General features: G+C 37.6%; 1 protein-coding gene across 1 annotated transcript in view; it reads right to left on the reverse strand.

Moving 5' to 3' along the window:
* Positions 1-16,252, reverse strand: part of oxr1a (oxidation resistance 1a) — a 142,087-nt gene that overhangs the window by 38,197 nt on the left and 87,638 nt on the right. The window contains 3 exon segments of the mRNA XM_028469837.1: positions 1,877-1,946; positions 1,948-1,986; positions 3,882-3,987. Coding sequence (XP_028325638.1) covers positions 1,877-1,946; positions 1,948-1,986; positions 3,882-3,987 — 215 coding nt within the window.

Genomic DNA, 16,252 nt, shown 5'->3' on the forward strand with positions numbered 1-16,252 from the left:
CGGCATCACTTTTAAAGGACTAATTTCTCACAGTCACAGCCTTGCTCTGATCCGTCCCCTGTCGAGAGCTGCTGAACATGCTCTTGTTCTCACAGGCAATGACCTAAATAGATAAGTAGTCAATAAAGTGAGGCCTTTCTTTGGACTCCCATGAAGAAGTGCATGGATATGGATGGGAACAAGACCAAAATGAACAAGGCTTATGATATGAAAGAGTCGAACACTAAGCAGAGCCACATTACAACGCAGAGCAGCAGTGTCCATTTTCTTGAGAAAGCAGCAAAATAAAACAAGTCCTACGTTTCCATGGAGACCAGTCATATTTCTTAGGGGACCAGTGGGTTCCTAGAAGAGCTTAATGATTGGCTCATTCACATGCGGCAGACACAGCACCTGGGGGAGATGGCTCTCAAAGCTGGCTTTAACATGTCACAAGGCCACAATCTGCACATTGGTGTGGATCAAAGTTTCATACAAAATGAATGGAACTGCATCAGAAACACAGTTAAAGAGAGATAATGCAACTGTCCTAACATGACCACTCCAGACAGTTAAACTGAGGTGACCCACCTTCATTCTTGTGAGATGCAATTTCAACAGAAAATAAAAGTAAACAGTAACACCGGATTTCTACTCTATGTGTAACTACTACGTAACGTCTCCGCTGCGCAACTGTTGTGTAATTTGCTGTCTGTCAATCCCCACAGACTCCGCCAGTGATGCATAACTGTTGCAGCAAGAGCTCGCTAATTCACATTACATGAAATTGCCTCAAATAGTGAGTTGTAGTCAAGACAGGCCATACAAACAGTTCATTGTGCTCTTGGAGAGAAGCAGAAGGAAAGCCACTCGGTGCTTCCCTGTCGAACTTCTGCTTTTGTGGAGATTATTGTGATTCAACCATGAATAAGTGCAATATTTATATGTAAAATACAATCCACTGCTGCCCTGTCCAGGGTGTACCCCTGCCTAGAGCATTAAGAAACCTAGAAATAGGCACCAGCAGATCCCTGCCTCACTAAAAAGGAGCAAGCAGGTTGGAAAATGGATGCCGCCTTGAACACAGAGTATTTTATTTTGAATGTAAACTGGATATTTCATTCCGTCTCTGTCACTACTTCCTGTTCCGCACAGGATTATGTTTGTTGAATTCATGCAGAGTTGCTCCGGCGTCCGGCAAAAATGAAAGGTCTACGCATCTGTTGCTGAAGGCTCTGGCATGACGCAGCTGTGCTAGAGCAGATACGCATGTCGAGGAAATTGACACATTTAATTTAATGGAAAAGTATCAGCTCCATTGTTGTTATGCAGCAGTTATGCATCCCATGGAAATTTGGGGTAAGTCATTGTGAATATAATTTTAAAAACTTTTCCTTTTCTTTCTCCTCCACAGTGTTCGTTTGTTGGATGTTTTGCTTTAACTAGAATTCTCTCAGCTAAGATTATTGCACTCCAAACATTTTAGCTATCTAAACTGAACTTGAGAAGCAAGCAATGTCCACTGATGTCACCAATGGAGTGATTTCAAATAAACAAAGAATTTCACTGTTTTCCAAGAACAATTGTAGAGCAAATGACAGAAAAGTCTCCGGTTGTGAATGCAACAAATATCCAAGTGCTGCCGAATGAATGGCTGTACTGTAAAGCACACAAACATTCCTTCCCATTGTGTATTTAACAGTTGTATGGTTTTGCACTGAACCTAATGAAAAAGAGTTTAGTTTAAAAAACAACATGAGTCATCTGCAGCTGGATGTAAGGATGAGCTTGTGTTTGTATTACTGATACATTTCTGACCGATCAGCAATCAGCCAATGAAACAATGTCTGAAAAGAGTGAGGTTGTGCATCAGACGGGAGGGTTAACATACCGTCACTTTTCTCTAAATCAGCTTCTGAGGAGGTGGGAGACAGGGGGCTGATAGGGCTGAGGGAGGGGGAGCTTCCAAACACTGGAGACGTACTCAGGATCAGGAACGTACAAAACCTGCGAACACATCCAATGTTTTGTATTCACCACAGGCACTGCCTTATTGCAAACACAACAGCTCACACCACACATGCATGCACGAACGGACATGGAGGAGAATCTCCTGTCCACTGTCCAAACATGGGTTCGACAAGACAAATAATGTCATCAGTTTTGTGCTGTTGACAAAGATAAGACAGAGAGGGGAAAACAGACACATGTGATGGGTTAGTGTTTGAATTAGTGATGCGTTGTAATGTCTGCTCAGTTTCTCACAGTTAGAAAACAAAGAGAATCATTGCTTCATGCTGGTGAAACATTCACTTAATGTTTACTTTTTGATAAAATGGTGGATTATTACTTCTTTGTTTTTTTAATGTTTTTTAAAAAAAATACTATTTCCAAAGCATGGTGCAATATTCATTGTCAAACTGTGTAAAGAGGAAGTTATTAACTTCGTCCCTTCTAAGCTGGTAAAGCATTACGCCATCCAAATCTTAAAATAAATCCAGTAAATTATTCAGTAAAATATGAAACACTATTATTTTTAAAACATCTTCACTGTGTGAATTTTAATTAGCCTGAGAATAATTAGCATGGTCATTAACCTTAGGGTTACCTTAGCGCTAAACTGTAGGTAGTTTTATGTAGTTTCTGTGTTTCACACAGTTTGGTCCTGACTTTTTGACCATCTTGGACATTTAGAACATTAGATTCACATGAAGCAAACACACCCTGATGCCTGGACTCAAGTTTAACTTTGCATTGTTTGCTGAGACCTTTCAGAGAGGAATGGACGGGAGTGGGATTGGTGTATCGGACTTACTTACAAACCACAGATATTTATTTAATGCCATGATATTGAAATAGACAATTCCTTCAGTTCAGGGGCCAAATATGGACCAGTTTCACCTGAAGTGGGCCGTAGATTTAGTTGGGGGGGAAAAAAAGAACAATTTTAACATTATTGTGCCCTTGTTTTCAATACCAGTTCAATTCACTTCAAAAATATTGATCTTGTTCCCAATTTTTGTGTAATTTAGAGGAATTTTGTGGAATTGTTTGTGAGAAATTGCAAGATTTGTGGAAAAAGTAGAAATTAAAAATGACTCCATTCATGTGATATAAACAAAAAAAAAAAATGCCAGCCCCTAAAATATTGTGGAGTTGCTGAATTTGAGAAAGCTACAGCTGAATTTTTTTTGGTAATTTACACAATAATTCATGCTTTCTACGTCATTTTTACTTTGTCCTGTGGGCTGAATTGGATGCTTTAGTTGATTGTGACAGTACTCAGTTTTTCTTTAAAATAAAAAAAATACTGGTAAATATTTTAACCAGTATTTGTTTTTGTTTTTTTATATAAAATAAAAAAAACAGTTCCAAGCTGCTAAAGACAAAAACTAACCAAAAAGTAAAAGCCAGCAAGGCGGGCTGTGGCTAAAAATAGGCTACTTGTGTCATGGTGCCGGAACAGAGGCGGGTCGGGTGGGGAGATCTTTAAAGCAGACATATTATTATACATTTATAGAAACAAATTGGTCCTGTGTAGTAATCTGCATCCTAATCAGACAGTGATGTTGTAATTAGAAAGTGATAAAGTGAGCATAAAGGATGCAGTTTGGATGCGGTTAGTGACTCAGCGGTTCATTCTAGAAAGCAGTAATAAACACATGCAGCGTTAGATGACGCAGCAACCTTTTCCCTTTCAGTCCCTGTTCCCAGATTCCCACATGCAGAGAATGCTGCGTGAGATAATGGCAAAGCTCGGAAGATGCACTCTAAACTGTCAGAAGCAGGATTATGAGGCTGAGCCGTTAGTAGGTGGCAGTGAATGTGAAGCTTGCTGTGGGACAGTGATGAAGTGATGCAGCTGAATAGATCAGTGAAAGAGTGCACGGGGCAGTTCACACCTGGCCAGGCACCCACTGCTCTGGAGAACAGCTTGTTCATCTGACCAGCTCGTTGGGTGTGGTGTCAAACTTGAGCGCAATGCTGTTCAACGTGTCTCGAGATTCCCACCTAGACCACAAGAGATAGGAGACGACAGAGCAATCATCACACTGGTGCTTTGGTTTTGGGTAGTTCCAGCGAGCAAACGGTAGCACAGAGGAGAGATCATTAAAAACAGGAGATCGAAGGGAGTTTCCTAAGGTGGTTTAATGTGCTTTGTATTTTTTATTTTTTTTCAGGATGATATCAAGATAAAAGCAGTCAGCTGTTTACCCAAAAACAGATTCCCAAAGGATTCCAATGATGCTGGCAAAAACATATACTCACTGAGCAACAATCATAGCAACAGTGCTGAGTTATCATTAAGCCACATTTTAAGAGTAACTAAACCCCAAACCCACTTTTTTCTGCTGAAATACATATGTATTTGGTATGAAGTAGTGCTGTTCATTAATCCTAGTCCCACTCTTCACATTTTAGTAGTAGTATTTTAATTTTACTTATTTACTTGTAAAATGTCAGATACACTGGCCTCTAAGGGTTGAACACCGGCTATTACAATTGAATTTTGCTATTGGCTTGAAACGGATTCTTTAAGATTCCCCTCCGTCATCAACTTTCACTGTTGGCCCCGCCCCTCTTATAAAAGCTGAGAGGAGGGAGAGGGTTTCCTCCAATCACAGCCTCAGTGAGCATTGATTTCCCTCAATTTAGGAGGGAAAGTGAAAATTTCAATATTAATGAGCCACAATTTGCACTTCCATTTAGGAGTTGGAGAAAGTATGGAAGGCATCAACAATTAGTTGATGAAGATAAAAAATGTAATCTAAAGCAGATAGTTAAATGACCTTTGTTTTTTTTTGTTTTTTGACCAATTTTGATTTTAATATGGGCAGATTTTGTCAAATATTTGAGAAAAAAATGCAGGACTTGTGAAGTTCCTTTGAACAACAATTTACAACTGAGTTATTTACACAATTAATCATTTTGTTATTTTCCCTTTCTCCAGCGGGTCTATGGTTCACCTCAAGTTTGGCATGTGCACATGTGCCTTAGACAATGAACACAAAAAATGTACCAGTCTCATATTTTAACTTGAAATATTGCTAAATATTCAGATACATTATAGAAGAATGTAAATAAAGTAAGTTGTTGTGTAATTCGTTTACATTAGTTTTAAAGCTTTATCTCATCCTAAACTAAACAGATCAGCAAAGTCAACTTTTGGACTTTGCAGAGCTTATTTTCTGCATTAATCTAAAAGTCAGTGTACATATCCCATTGGGCATTTGCTGTTGGAATACAGGCCATGCTGACTTTAGGGTTGGCCTATTAAAATTTATCAGCCATGGAGGCCTCTATTTTCAACACATTCATCAAAGAAAAGCAGCTGCTCCTCACATTACAGGAACAACAACTTTACAACTGAGTGTTGTAAAGTTTTATGTCAAACACTTCCAACAAGTTATTGAATGTGCCATTATGTACTTTGATGAGGGGAGTTATTTTGAACTAAATGTATAAAAACGCTGCAGTTCTGCACATTAGTAGGCACTTTCCATGATGCAGACAAAGCTGCACTCCATGCTCAGCTGCGTTGCGACACAGGTGCATTTTCTAGTCTCCACCTGTTAAAAACATTGCAACAGAGATTTGCCCCACTTGTCTCAACCAGTTGGACATCTAACATACACCACGGGAGTTCCTTTTATCCAAATAAGGATGACTACCATGTCACAAAGCATTTGTGTGTTTAAAAAATGTGATTGAAATGGTACAGTCAGCTCATGGGAGGAAAAAAGCTTCAGTGTGTGTATGATAGCAATGTACGATATTTTATCGTTTATGATTTATCGTCAAAAACATTCCCACCGGTAAGATTTTGTCATCCCACGATATAAACGATAACTGTCCATTTGTTGTCAACAACTTACTATTCTCTGGAGCAGAACGTTGTTTACGGAAGCTCTGACGTGCACCCCCACCGCCCCCCTCACACACCGCCGTCTGTCTGAGTGTGTGAGGTGCTCGTCTCAGCTACCTGAAGCTGCCGTGCTGCGATACATCATGGAACGCTACTTGGTTAAAACCAGATAACCATCCAACAAAGTGAACCCATTCAAGTTCCTCCATCAGATCCACCCAAAGTTCCACAAACACGGGGACAGAGATGAACCTGTAGCAACGATTATGAACTGGAAACTCAACTAAAGCTAACTATGCTAAGCTAACCCACCGACACAGACTGGGCTAAGAGCTAATGCTAACTACCCCATACAAGGAATAGACCAAATAAAAAACACGTCTCACTGTCACAATAAAGCCACTGATTTGTTTATGGTCAGATTTAACACTTAATGTAAATGTTAGCATAAATAATAATGTCACTATTCATTCGTCCCAATTTGTGAAACGCAATATTTTTTAATTATATTTCACGTGTTCACAGACAAAGCTGGTCCCATTAAACTAATGTAACTATTGAGATTATTACACCCAAATATACTGAATGATTTAATCATCAACTTGATCTGGTTTAATTATAAGAAATCAGAGAAATATTTATCAATCATGACTTTATGTAACTCATTATCAGATAAATGAAACAAGATTCAGCAACAGTAAAAACACTGATGGAGTTATTTTTGCTTTTCATGTGCTTTTTTTTTTAGAAAATAATTTTATTTCAAATGAGGAAATAAATGAATTACATACAATAACACTAATAGTGTGACCCACATGCACAAATATATTCCATAAAATATCGGCTCATGAACTCTGAGTCAGCAAATATTGTAGCCTTAATAAATGTCTAGTGTTGATGTATTCACATTTATTTGCGTTTGTAAAGAACCTGTTTATACTAAGTTGTGAATTTTTCTATTATTATTTTTTATTTATAGTTTTTATTCATCGTGATTTTTATCATTATTGTGATAAATACCAGAAATTATTGGGATCATTTTTTTTTGTCAGCATCGCCCAACCCTAGTGTATGAGTGTGTTTGCAAACAGAACACACAGCATAGCAAATATCCCGACATGGCAGTTTTTTTTCCCCAAACTTTGTACAGACAGAGGCCATTCGGGGGCAGGTGACTGTACAGGATAACAAAAGCTTTAGTAACACAAAAACCATTAAGTGAGAAGCATTCCTACATGTCACTGTGTTTATTCAAGTCCAACACCACAAAATTGACCAACAAAAGCCTCAAAAATCTCTATGGGACATGTTGGCCCAATGTCATTTGCTTGATTAGTCATTAACCATCAAGGGTGATAAAATAACTAATGCCATCCATCCATTTTCTGACCCACTTGCTGCTCTTTTCAGGGTCGTGGGGATACGTAATGCCAATTAATGACAAGACTTGGAATAAATTATCAAATGTGGAACCCAGAACTGATAACGTGATGCCATTTGTGAAGGTTCATCACAATGACAGTAAAGTCATGTGGAAAAATGTACTAATAACATAAATTAGAGATTAAAATGTGTCATTAGAGTGCAAGGCTTACCATTTTAAAGAGCTAAAGCGTGTAATAATTTCAAGCCGTAGTCTTACTTGATGTAACATTCTTGCTGGACAAGTAATTGAAAAATGTCTGTTTCAGGTTTCCCAAATTCCGCATCACATTATACTTTTCCATTTCATAATCTTTCCCGGCTATTAAACTTTCCAATATCGTACCAAACATGCTAAATAGGGTAAATGGGTTAACTACTGTTATTAATTTGAGAGGATTTACAAAAATCAGGACGTTATGCTGAAATCCTGCGAGATTACGTTGCAAAAGCAACATTAGTCACACCTTCTAGACCTCCAACTACCCATTTAATGAAATAAATACCATGGAAATGCATGATATGGCTCCAAATCATCATTTGTTAAACCTTTAATTACCGCCAACCGGTGATAACATCACATTTTGCACAAAATCCTGTGCAGCCGTGTGATTTTAGATGCTCCTGTCATGACGTGTCACCAGGTAAAATGACCACCAGTTCAACTATTACACCATAAGCTCTTTGTACCAGTGCCTTTTCAGATTTGAATAGGGTCATATTAATCTGAACTGCTTGTTCATCACAAAACATTAAAAACTCACTTCAGATGAAGCTCTGTATGTAAGCTTTGCAATCACAGGACAACATTATTCACTACTTTTAATGCTTTTAATCATTTTAATGGAATTATTGGTGGAATTTCTCGCACTTTCCCGACATTTAATTAGCCATTTTCCAGTGAAAAATACTGTGTACATGTGTCATATTGTCCTAAAACATGCATGAGGGATCTGTTTAGAGCTGATTAAAAAGTAAAATAAATAAATAAATAAAGAAATGGGTCAGATTGCTTTTTTAGTGATAGTGTTTCCAATGTTCCACAATCAGGGAAAATCGAAGGCCATAAACATATAGATGAAGTACAACCAAACATTTAAAGGGAACAAAGGGGTTTTGCAGCTGAAAGGGCAGTTGAGTGGATGTTGATCAACAGTCCTGTCATTCCAGGTTTTTTCTTACACTTTTCTTTCACGCCCATAATGGAAAGTGGGCAGAAAACAGGGTAGAAAATAATGTGGCATGTGAATGTTTGAAGCTGTTCCTCTTCCTCTGGGAAACAATCTGATAAGAACCTTGGTTGGTCACACATCGCTGAGGATACAGGCTTCCTGACTCAGCAACGTGTGCGACACACTAATGAACAATGGTTGTTGGGCTGCAGGTGCAGTGTGAAAGAGGTAGGGATGCCGTCTTTATGTTAGCATAGGTACACTGCTAAAGAAACACCATCAACCCATTTAGCATTAAAATACTTTACACATACAACCTGCTAAATATCAGGATATTCATTTTAGTCCTCAGTGTCTCTTTAATGTGATCAGTCTGTCACTAAGTGCAACAGTCAATTGGGTGAATTTAATGATGTAAGATGGTCAAACAATAATTCATCTAATTTACAAGTGCTATTTAATCCCTTATGTCATTCCTATTGTTCGACGAAAACAGTGAATAAAAAGCCAAATAATATAGAACTGGCCCTTGATTATTTTGTAAGGGTGTAAATCATCTCTTTCATTCCGATACGATACCGATTATCAGATCAACTAGGGGTGTCTCGATCCGATACCGATAACGGATATGGGTCCGATATTAGCCTGAAAACAAATATCAGATATCGGATTAAAATTTCCGGATTTTCTATTTTATTGAAATGTAGAACACTGCAGAAGGTTAAAAATGATGTAACCATTTGGTTAATAATAAATGGGTCAGTTTTTCTCATACCTACTGTTGCTGACTGTTGTTCTCTGTTTGAGTAACATCACTTGATGAAGCCTTTTCTAACATTCCACACCACAAAATAAGTAATTATTGTTTTTTCATTAACAAAAAGAGAGGGGAAAAAAAAAAGTATGTATGATTCATGCTGATATCGGATCAATATCAATATCGGGATATCCCTAAGAACAGATCAATACCGGTATCGGGACATCTCTAAGAACAACGGTCCGATATTCGCTGATGTCACAAAGCCTGCTACAATATGATTGTGATTTGATTTGATTCAGAGACCTGCAAGGTTTTTTTCTTCACATTAAAGAATAAAAACACAATATTGAAACACTGAGAATTTTTAAGGCATTTACATTAAAAACATTTTTTCTCACCAATTAACGTTATGGTTTTAACAAAAAATCAAAGTGGAAGGCAAAATGGCGATGGATATCAATGTTTATACTTTAGATCGATTTGACTGAATCATTGATCAAACAATCGATCTAGTTTGATTAATCTTTACACTCCTACTCATTTGCTTTATGTTTAGTAGTAAAAACGTTAAATATACTAATGTTGCTCAATAAAATCAGTATAAAAAACATATGGTGAAGAGAACAATAATAAATCTGAATTGCCGTGGAGTAATTACAGTGTTCACCACAGTCAGATACCTGAACTGCATTCTCCAGAATGTGGGTGGACCAGTTTGTCTATCACTACATTAATTGTGTTCATACTACTTGTTACAGTATATTGTGTTGCTTGTAACCTCAAAAACACTAGTAGGAAACACTATGGCAGCATGTTAGACATGTAGGTCCTCCACCAGACATTCACAACTGCTCGTGCACACCTCAACACATCAGCCAACTTTCAAACAATCCATCATGTCATCGTCGGCTCCATGAACAGGATTCCTGCGGTAACTTCAGACAACTGAAGCATGTCAGCTTGACAAATATCCTGCCACAAAGAGGATGGCGGATGTCAAGGCTATCAGATCTTGGCAACAGAGTCCCTGTGACATGATAATTCAATGTCCTTGCCATTTATTTACATTACACAAGAGTTAATTAATGGCTAATTGCCCAGAATTAAAAACTCTCGGTTGGAGCTTGTATCTCACCCATGGTATGTGACTCACATTTCAACGCCGAGGACTTATTTTGAAACACAAGTCAGGGCTGGTTTATTTACTTTCAGTACGGAAAAGGAGTTAATAATCAGCAGAGCTCCAAGTTACAAAACCTTTCATCCAGGCGACTCTAGCCACAAACATTGATTCTCCCTTGGTGCTATTTACCATCACTTTATCCATGAACTACTATTTTTAGCTCTACAATGCCTCTGTTGCTCAGCAAAGGGTCTTTCTATGTGCTTCAGGACTACGGAATATTCACTCGTCCAATAAGCTCTCTATATGCTTCTACTCATTGATTTGGGACACTTGTTCAGATTTTTACACGCTGTAAAAATGTGGATGTTTGAATAAAATAAAACCCCATTGTTGTTGGGATAGCACGCTGATGAATACACATTGTATCTGATTAAAATTGGAGGCGTATCTAATTGAGCAATACCACTTTCTCCTAGAATTTTACAAAGGGTAACTAAACCCCCAAACCGCTATAATTATGATGAAAATCATTTTGGTATGGAGTAGTATTGCTGATTGATTCTTGTCCAACTTTTGATATTTTAGTTGAAGTATTTAAATATGGTGTATTTTTTTTTCTTAAAAAAATCTAACAGTGACTACCCTCTATTGGTTGAAAACAAGCTATTAGAATAAAATGTAGCTATTAGCGGAGAATGGTGGTTTGTGGCATTTTTGTTGCTACAAAAGACAAATATTTTGATTGTAAATATCATTAGGCCGAAATGAACCAATTAAAGGCGACTGTGTATCTGAAAGCTGACCTGGTGGTTTTTATATGGGAAGCTCAGTTAGTGAAGATTATTTCAAGGCTACAATGAAAAAATAACAATTAAGCCCACAAGATGCAAATTGAAATTTTAAAATAATTGCATGGATTTAAACTTTATTCAGTAAAATGACTTCATACATGCCTGTAACAGTCTTCATGCAGCCAAAAATAATTAGCCACTTTGATATGCACCAAAGACAGGAAGACCTAAGTGTTTAAAGATTTTGCTATTGATCGCACTGTAACATAAGCTATCTCTAACTCAATTAGGTGGCAGAGGACAGGGCACATGCAAATGTGATCCCCTGATAAAGACCTGTTATTGACACATTGAAGGCAAATGTAGAGGAGGGGGGAGAAAAAGGGTAAAGTAATCCCACCCAGGATCATGGCTGCTAATGACCGTCAGACCCTATCGCTCTGATCAATAAATAGCCATTATTCATAAGAAACTAGGGGTGAATTATTAAGCTTTTTCCTGTCCTGGTGACAATCCTTTTCGAAAGAGGAGGACGGCAGACGCATGTGGCAGCATCCATCTTGAGAGAGCGTGATTTTCAGCTAATGGTCAATAACGTCAAACAAGAGAAGACTCGGATTCAACAAGGATGTTGGATCTAGCATCACATAAACTAAAAGCTTCATTACAGACATGTCTACTGCCACGTTACATCAAGTATGAAACGTAAGAAAATATCCATTATTACTACTGTAAAAGCTCAACATGGGTATCAGGATGTGTTCCCAGAATACCCTAATGGTCTACTTGATGGTTGACATCTGCAGTTTTTCTTTCTCTGCACAATAAGAGATGCTAAGTCACCTACAGCTGCTTTAATTTCTGATTTTAATTGAAGAAATAGAGGACGCGCTTTAATCAAGTAAAGATAAAAGGTCATTAAACTGGAAATAAGACTCACAGTGTATATTAATGAGTTTAATCACCCATAATACCACATCAGAGCAGCTATCATGCCTGATTTTAGAATGAAGGATGAGGCCACGCTTGAATATAATGGTTGCCATGGTGATTGCGTCACTACTGCCCTAATGGCATAAGTGTTGTGTGGGACTACACTGACACTGGTAATTTCTACATTAAATATTGCGTGACATAGAAGGTTATTTTTTTCAGGGTGACATAGAACATCAAACCAGATACTTGCGTCAAGCTTAGACTCACAGCCATATGGTTTGATTTGACTTACAAGCAAGTACCATAAAAGCTAAAAACTGACCTTTCACACCTGATAAGCAACCCATATAAAAACAAATGACGTGTAAAAGTTTAAAATAAACATCACAGTATAAGGCAAATCTTTTTTTTCTTCTCTTTGTTTTTCTCCTTTCCTCTTCTTTTCCTCCTTATTTTCTCTTCTTTGTCTTTTTTGTGCCTTCTTTTTTTTTTCTCTTTCTCTCGTCTTTCTTCCCTCTCCTTTTTACAATTTCCATTTCTTTATTCTCCTCTCTTCCTTTTCATTATTTCCTTTTCTCTTTTTTCTTTCCTTCTCTTTTTTGTATAAGGCTAATCTCAATCAATTACGTACAGTGAGCAACGACAGACGGCAATCCAAACTGTATTAACAGGTAGATTTCATGAATTCACAAACACTTCAATTACTCTCAATTCTGCATTGTTTTTTTTTGTGATTGCATGTGTATTAGCACTGCAATAGGTCCAGAGATATCCCGCTGTTCTAATTAGAGTTACATTAGCTTGTACTGCCCTCAGCATGCTGCTAGTAGCCAAGATGGTTGATTGATGTAGGGTCACTGTGACTTTGAATTAGAGAAACGATTGTATGCAAAACATCTCAGTTCAACATTACCTTACAATTGGCCAAAAATCAAAAAGGCTCAGGTACCTATGACCTTTAAAACTGCATGTGGTTAACAATGTCATTAGATGTACATTTGTATTACTATTCAGGACACAATCAAAAGAGCCATCTATTATTTTGGCACAGCTGTCCTGTGTCTTCATCTTCTCCACATATTTTCCTGACAAATCCACCCTCTAGCTTTTCAAACATCCTCATCTACACACCTGCAGTGCCATCATTTCTCCATATCTATCAACTTGTTCTGCAGCTCAAACTGAGAGTTGTGAAAGAGCTCAAACAGTAGGATCCCATCTCCCACCCAGTAGTGAATAATGCAATCAGAGTGACTGATCGCCATGAAGAGTATGATTGCTGGTGATGGGCAAGTGCGTGCACGCACATATACACCTGAGGTGTATGAGTCATCTAATGTCGCTTCAGATTTTTAATGCCCACGGTGCTCTTCCCACCCAAATCCAGTGAAGATGCAGACAAGTGATAACTGATGCTTCCACAGCTCAGTCAATGTCAGACCCAAGTTAAAGCAGCTAACCATGCAAAGCAGAGTCCGTTTTAAAGATATTGAGACTGAGCCTATCTGTACCAGGTTGAAAAGAATGACAAATTTAAATAATTGATCAGAATTGACTTTAGTTAGGCTCCATTTCCTTTTCTTTTCAATCTTATTGATTGGTATTGCTAAGCGGTGCATAATGTATACACACATTTTTATATAGCGCTTTTCTGGATACTCAAAGTCGCTTTACAATGAAGGGAGCAGTGTTGGGGTTGGGTGCCTTGCTCAAGAGCACCTCGGCAGAGCTCAAGAAGTGCCCTGGCAACTCTTCAGCTACCAGAACAACTTCCGTTTTTTTGGTTCGCGCCAGGACTTGAACAGGCGACCCTCAGGTTCCCATTACATGGCCCTACGGACTGTTGTTTTGACAATAATATCGGTTTTATAAAAGTTTTAAAAATGTATTTTATTTCAACGCTCAAAAATAATTGTTTGCAAAGGTAATGTAATTGTATACAACAAAAGCAAATGATTTGTTGACAGCTATATGCATTAAATAGGAACAGTGATATATGTCCAATCCTTCTACTTTTTATATTATGTCTTGTATACCCATCACACTGCTTACATACCATTTATACTGATGACCACATTATACTTATTCTCATTCCACTCACACACAGTCTAACACCAGGTGTTTCCAAGCAGGCAGACCTGCTAATATTGTTTCTGCAGTCTGTGCCTTCTCCTCGCCCTTCTCTCTCTTTTCTGTTTCAGGTGTCTTGAAGCTAGAGCTGGTAATTCCTGATCAATGGTTCATGGCTCAACTAGTCTGGGACACTGATGCTCTCTCTCTCTATCCTGTTCTGTTCTCTTTCTGTCCACTAACCAAACCAGTCGAGGCAGATGGCTGCCACCTCTGAGCCCGGTTCTGCTGGAGATTTATTCCTGTAAAAGGGAGTCGTTTCTCCCCACTGTCACTGATGCATGTTCATGTGGATTTGTTTTTTTTTCTTAAGAATTAAGACTATTGTTGTAATTTGCACTTTATAAATTCAGTTGAATTTAATTTAATTATAATAACGTAATAATAATGTTAGCCTTTAACAATCACTTCATTTTAAAATTATTGTCTCTGCTTTTTGACCATTTTCCCACAACATTGTGAGGGTTCCAGGGTGCAATTTGGAGATAAAGATCTTTGTGATAGACCTACAGCATAAAGACAAAATATATTATAGATGAGTGCGCAGGTGCACGTCTGACCGAAATAACCAATGCGTACCAGATTAAATATTGAAAATTACATTTGCACACATGAGATTTGGGGACAGATAGAAGTGAACAATGGGAGTCGGCAACTTGCACAGACACATGGGAACAGTCCATCCATTAGTGACATTAACTGTACCTTTAGTGATTTAAATTGCTGTCAAGATGATTGCGTTAATTTAATCGATTATTTAAAAAACATTAGCACAATTAAAACAGTTTTATTTACTTCTGGTGCTGACTGACCCGTAACCTTTCGTCGAGTGCGCAGCCAAACCCAGATACATGGAGCAGCTGAATACCACACGACGATGGGAGAAGGAATATTAGGCAGAAAGTTTCCGCTTTAAAAAGTTGTCTATTGCAGTATATTTATTCAACCTTTATTCATGTAACAAGTTTGAAACTTTTTTCTTGAAATATTTGTTCTCAAAGTGGTGAGCCTGCACTTTAATATATTATATAGGTCTGGGTTTTGTTATATTCTGTAAGTTAATATAAGAAAGATTTTTTCCTCTCTTTTTGCTAAACTTGGAAACGGATTTCATTTAAAGCTGATAGAAAGTTATAAAAATGTATCAACTAGTGTAGTGCCCGTAGGAAGTATGTCTTGCTATAGAAAAGTGGGAGGTTAAGTATCTTTTTCATGTATGATATACATGGGAGTTTTAACTCCTCTTTAATTCAGAATAAAAGTTAAATCCTCTTTAAACTGACCATGCAAACACTCAATTCCTGATGCAAATTTAATTCTGAATCACACAGACACACAGCTGTTCTAACTTACCCCGAGTTACCATGACTACCTGTCAACATTGAGCTGTTCTACAAAGCTGCATTTAAGACAAATTTATGAAATAATTCATGAACGTATCATTGCTGTCCAAACAAATCCGACGTTGCACACCATTGAACCAAGCAGCAGCCATGTTGAAAGTCTCAAGTGAATCTGATCGTGACGTGCTGAGATATTTGAGACACAGACACACACACTGAGGAATTGAGTGTTATTATTATTATTACTCACCTTAGTTATAATGACTGGAAGAATACACAAAAGGAGAAAAAAATATACAAAATGATAAACAGTTCTTTCCTGTATTAAAGCTCAGATTGGTCGCTATTCTAAATGCTGACGTTAAATGTGGCCCTCAGATCAGACAATCACATTGTAGCAACCCACTTTGTGGTAAAAGCACCCATCTCTAATAGGGATGTAACGATTCACTCAACTCCCGATACGATTCGATTCACGATACTGGGTTCACGATACGATTCTCTCACGATTTATTTTACAAAATAAGACTGCAGACAAATTTTTTTTTTGGGAAAAAAACTTGAAAATACGGTACTATTTTCCTTTTATTTTTCATTGTCAAAAGAATTCCTTGATAAACTATTCAAAACAATGCAATTTAACTAAAAATAAATCTTGAATGAAATAAATAAAGGAATAATACAAATGAAAATGAAGCCTATTAATTTAAATTCTGGTTCTATAATA

The sequence above is a fragment of the Gouania willdenowi genome, chromosome 16, assembly GCF_900634775.1.
Source record: "Gouania willdenowi chromosome 16, fGouWil2.1, whole genome shotgun sequence".
Lineage (NCBI taxonomy): Eukaryota > Metazoa > Chordata > Actinopteri > Blenniiformes > Gobiesocidae > Gouania > Gouania willdenowi.